The sequence below is a fragment of the Sinocyclocheilus rhinocerous genome, unplaced genomic scaffold (assembly GCF_001515625.1).
Source record: "Sinocyclocheilus rhinocerous isolate Xijiao unplaced genomic scaffold, SAMN03320098_v1.1 scaffold13410, whole genome shotgun sequence".
Taxonomy (NCBI): domain Eukaryota; kingdom Metazoa; phylum Chordata; class Actinopteri; order Cypriniformes; family Cyprinidae; genus Sinocyclocheilus; species Sinocyclocheilus rhinocerous.
The window spans coordinates 1-5,372 of record NW_015656275.1 but is presented as its reverse complement, the minus strand read 5'-3'; the positions used below and the strand labels follow the sequence as shown (position 1 = coordinate 5,372).

At 43.3% G+C, this 5,372-nt stretch overlaps 1 protein-coding gene across 1 annotated transcript; it reads right to left on the bottom strand.

Moving 5' to 3' along the window:
• Positions 1-1,772: 1,772 nt before the first annotated feature.
• LOC107719953 (serine/arginine repetitive matrix protein 1-like) lies at positions 1,773-4,868 on the bottom strand. The gene is made up of 6 exons (XM_016527508.1): positions 4,774-4,868; positions 4,590-4,692; positions 4,455-4,531; positions 2,772-2,913; positions 2,055-2,332; positions 1,773-1,854 (listed from the first exon to the last, which is right to left on the bottom strand). Exons 1-6 carry the CDS (start codon positions 4,866-4,868, stop codon positions 1,773-1,775), a joined length of 777 nt encoding a protein of 258 aa, XP_016382994.1.
• Between the last annotated feature and the right edge of the window lie 504 nt (positions 4,869-5,372).

Below are 5,372 nucleotides of genomic sequence, written 5' to 3'. Positions count from 1 at the left end.
GTCACCTTTATTTATATAGTGCTTTTAACAATACAGATTGTGTCAAAGCAACTGTACAGCATTAATTAGGAAAATAGTGCGTCAATGATGCAAAATAACAATAGTAAACATTAATTTTTCAGTTAAAGACAGTTCATCATTGAACTGAGCTGGATGATGACATCACTGAATTCAGTTTAAATAGTCTCTGTGCAATCAAGTCGACGATATCGCTGGAAATTACCGGTAAGTGTCCCCAACTAAGCAAGCCAGAGGAACCAAAACTCCATCGGTGACAGAATGGAGTAAAAACCTTGGGAGAAACCAGGCTCAGTCGGGGGGCCTTTTGGACCAGCTGGAGTTTGTTTATTAAGCGTGCAGAACAACCACCCAATAAAGCATTACAATAATCTAACCTTGAGGTCATAAACGCATGGATTAACATTTCTGCATTTGACATTGAGAGAATAGGTCGTAATTTAGATATATTTTTGAGATGGAAAAATGCAGTTTTACAAATGCTAGAAACGTGGCTTTCTAACGAAAGATTGCTATCAAATAGCACACCTAGGTTCCTAACTGATGACGAAGAATTGACAGAGCAGCCATCAAGTCTTAGGGAGTGTTCTAGGTTATTATATGCAGAGTTTTTAGGTCCTATAATTAACACCCCTGTTTTTTCAGAATTTAGCAGTAAGAAATTACTCATCATCCAGTTTTTTATATCGACTATGCATTCCGCTAGTTTTTTCAAATTGGTATGTTTCGCCGGGCTGCGAAGAAATATAGAGCTGAGTATCATCAGCATAACAGTGAAAGCTAACACCGTGTTTCCTGATGATATCTCCCAAGGGTAACATGTAAAGTGTGAAGAGTAATGGCCCTAGTACTGAGCCTTGAGGTACTCCATACTGCACTTGTGATCGATATGATACCTCTTCATTCACTGCTACGAATTGATGGCGGTCATATAAGTACGATTTGAACCATGCTAATGCACTTCCATTAATGCCAACAAAGTTTTCTAGTCTATGCAAAAGAATGTTGTGGTCAATAGTGTCAAACGCAGCGCTAAGATCCAATAGCACTAATAGAGAGATACAACCACAATCAGATGATAAGAGCAGGTTATTTGTAACTCTAATGAGAGCAGTCTCAGTACTATGATACGGTCTAAATCCTGACTGGAAATCCTCACAGATACCGTTTTTCTCTAAGAAGGAATATAATTGTGAGGATACTACCTTTTCTAGTATCTTGGACAGAAAAGGGAGATTCGAGATCGGTCTGTAATTAACTAGTTCTTTGGGGTCAAGTTGTGTTTTTTTGACGAGAGGCTTCTAACAACAATTCGATTTCTAACACAAAATTACTAGAGATTTTCAAATGGCAGTTTTACTTTTGAATCTGTATCAGAGCTTCTCTGTCTTGTAGTTCCTTAAAGCCAATTCACACTGCACTGACAGACAGTGATGATCACCAGATTATCCTACATCACTTCTCAGACATTCATTCGACAACCTGGCAAATGAACACCGATCAATAGCGACAGACAAAGCTATGTGACTACACTCTAAAAAATGCTGGGTTGTGTCAACCCAACTTTGGGTTAGTCCATATTTGACCCAAAGTTGGGTTGAAACGACCCAGCATTTTTTAGAGTGTACACTCGACCAGCCGTCTGTTTGGTGTCTGTGAGTGTCTGTCTGTGTGTGTGAACTCACCTTTAAAGCACCAAATGACAAGAAAGATAATGGATCCTTTCAGCCAAACACAAATTATTGAAAGAAAGATCAGAGAAACAGAGTGCCAAAAAAAAAAAGATTTAATAAACAAACATTTATGAGGGGAGGGGGCACATTACTCCTGCTCCGTCTGAAATTAAATTGAAACAGAAACTCAAGTGAATCATATGCACAGCAGCAGATCTGAAAGTGAATCATATCACAGGACGAGCTAAACTCTGAACTACAGACACATTCACTGTTTCTACTTTAGCAAACAAGAGTCTGCTGAATGAAAGAGCTGATAGAAAAGCTTGATACTGATGTTCTGCATAATCATAATAATCTTACCTCGTTACGTGGCGGCGGTGGCAAGTTTGTGCTGGGGGTGGAGCTGGTGGTACGTGGTGGCGGTGGCAAGTTGGTGCTGGGGGTGCAGCTAGTGGTACGTGGCGGCGGTGGCAAGTTGGTGCTGGGGGTGCAGCTGGTGGCGGCGGTGGCAAGTTGGTGCTGGGGGTGGAGCTGGTGGTACGTGGCGGCGGTGGCAAGTTGGTGCTGGGGGTGGAGCTGGTGGTACGTGGCGGCGGTGGCAAGTTGGTGCTGGGGGTGGAGCTGCTGCTGGATGGCTGTGAACATCACAGATCAGGTGTTAATGGAGAAAGGAATGGAGCTTGAGTGTGAAATGTGTTTCTGACAGCAGATTCAGAGCTTCAGTGTGTGAAGCCCACAAAGTATACTTCACTTTTTACACATACACTAGGGTTTGCGTACTGTGCATCATCAGAACAGTAAGTGTGTACTGTACGTGCACCGCCTCTTTTTGTAACAGTGTGTACAATGTACTACAGCTTGCACGTGTGCTCCGTGTTATTTCCCATCTTCAGTAGGTTGGTGTTCAGAGGCCCGTGTTGATGAGTGCATGAGTGAGGGGTTAAAAGACAAACAACTCTCACAACACATTTTTACCACTTTTGCAGAAAAAAGTGCAGACACTGAACAAGGATGAATCTCTATAGTGCACTATCAAATGGAGTATACTTTGAAAAGCTGTGTGTGTGTGTGTGTCTGAGAGGTCGACGCTCTCTCTTTTTCCTCTTCGCCAATCAGGACAGCCATGGCTGCTTGGACAGCTGCCTCCCTGGCCTCCCTTTTGCTCGAAGAGCTCATGGGGAGAAAGGAGCGGGCCCCAATCTTCACTTGGACAGTGAATCTGAGAGACAGAGACACATGAACAGAGAGACACGTGATCTTCATGAGTGTGTGTGTGTGTACCTGGTATTTATCACATTATGGGGAACAAATATCCCCACAAGGATAGTAATACCAGTACATTTTGCCCTTGTGGGCACATTTGTTTAGGCCCCCATGAGGAAACAAGCTTATAAATCATACAAAAATGAAGTTTTTTGAAAATCTAAAAATGCAGAAAGTTTAGGGGTTCAGGTGTAGGGTGATAGAATATACAGTTTATACAGTATAAAAACCTTTACGCCTATGGAATGTCCCCATAATACATGGAAACACAACGTGTGTGTGTGTGTGTGTGTGTCGTGTTCCTGAGGAGCAGTATGAGAAAGCACACGAGCAGCAGAAGTTTGAATATACTGTAGCCTGCTCCGAGAATTAGCTGCAAGGCCAGAGAACAAGGCATTACAATAATCCAACCTAGTCATAACGAAGACATGTACAAGCCTTTCTGCATCAGCAAAAGTGAGAAGAGGTCCAAGTCGAGCAATGTTCCTAAGGTGATAGAAGCCAGTTTTAGAATGCGTTTTATATGTGCATCAAATGTTGATTGAGAATCAAAAATACCATGAAGTGGGAAATACCATGCTGGAATCAACAATCAAAACTAATCTGATCAGCCTTTTGAGTAACCACCACTGTACCAATCAGCATCACATCAGTTTTAGAGCCGTTCAGCCTCAGGAAGTTATTCTGCATCCAGTTCCTGATCTCATCTAGACACCTACTCAAAGTGATTCATGTGGAATGGACATCAGGGCTACTGGTGATGTAAATCTGAGTGTCATCCGCATAGCAGTGATACACGACCATATTTCCTTATCATCTGCTTAAGTGGATACATATTTACACTAAATAAAATTGGGCCCAACAATGAACCCTGAGAAACTCCGTCGAACAGGCACGTATCAGATTTATGATTATCCAAGCTAACAAAATGGGCACAATCGGTTAAATAAGATATAAACCAGCCGAACACCGTTCCGAAAAGACCCTGCCAATTATTCAGCCTGTCCAGCAGAACAGAATGGCATATGGTGTCAAAAGCAGCACTAAGCTCTAACAAGACCAAGATACTGCGTGCACCAGCATCAGCTGCAATAAGGAGATCATTTACAACCCTCACTAAAGCCATCTCAGTATTATGCACTTAGAAATTAGAAATCCCACAACCAGTTGACTTCGGGGCTGGCGTAAAAGCAGCTGTTTTTAATTCTGACATGTTGCTGGTTCTCAGAATCAAAGCATCAGTGTCTGGGTGATTGGTAGTGTGATTTAATATAGTGTCACTTCTAGTCACCTCTCATCTGGACAAATCACTTGAATGAATGCAAGTGAAGTCAGTCTTCTTTAGGGGTTTTTAGCGTGGGCGGCATGAGAACATGTCAGGAAAGGTATAATAATATTTGATTACTAATTTGAATCAATACTTTATAATGAAAACAATACCTGAAAAATGAAAAGCAGCAGGTTTTTGCGATCAGGAGTGTGTGTGTGTGTGTGTACCTGAGAGGATAGCGTCTCCTCTCCAGTTCCTCCCTGGCATCCTTTCTCGAGCCCGTGCTCATTGGGGGAAATGGTACCTCCCATCATTGAAAAATGAAAAGCAGCAGGTTTTTGCGATCAGGAGTGTGTGTGTACCTGAGAGGACAGCATCTCCTCTCCAGCTCCTCCCTGGTCTCCTTTCTCGAGCCCGTGCTCATTGGGGGAAATGGTGCCTCCCATCACAACCTGGTTTATAAACCTGAGAGACCAGTGATCTTCATGTTAGTGAGGACACAACAGCTGATTTTCCACCATCAGGCCAGTGTGAACTAAAGTTAACAATGTGTTGAGCTCAAGCAAGGCCAGTAGCCTCAGATCTCCAGCCCCGAACCACAAATCAAGCCGCGTTTCCACTGTGAGCCAGTAGCCCTGCATCGCTACTCTAAAACACTGCTTTAACAACATCACACAACCAGCACGGGGAAGCTAACGGACTGAAAACTACATCATGACCATGACAGAAGTGGACCTCTAGTCTTTACTTTAAAGGGTCATGAAACCCCAAAACATATGCTTTGTCAGCGATCGTTAGATTTCAAAATCCCAGTCAGATCACAATCGGAAGTGATTTCTGACAGTTGCGGGTGTCTGAAAGGGAGTTTTGAGCTGAAATTTGAAATTTCAATGCCTTTCATCTTTAACCTGACCGCTGGCCCCGAGGAGACTCAATCAAACCCCAGAAGTGACAAAACCCGAGCGGCCCGACACACACCACACACTCGCTTTGAGCCCACAGTGCAATGAGACGAGCTCCAGATGATTCTGTGTGTGTGTGTGTGTGTGTGTACCTGTGCATGGGGGGCCCCGTCTACCCCATCTCTCTTATGTCGAGCGCCACCCCAAAATCTTTGCTGTAAGTGTTCAGGACAGGGAGGGAAT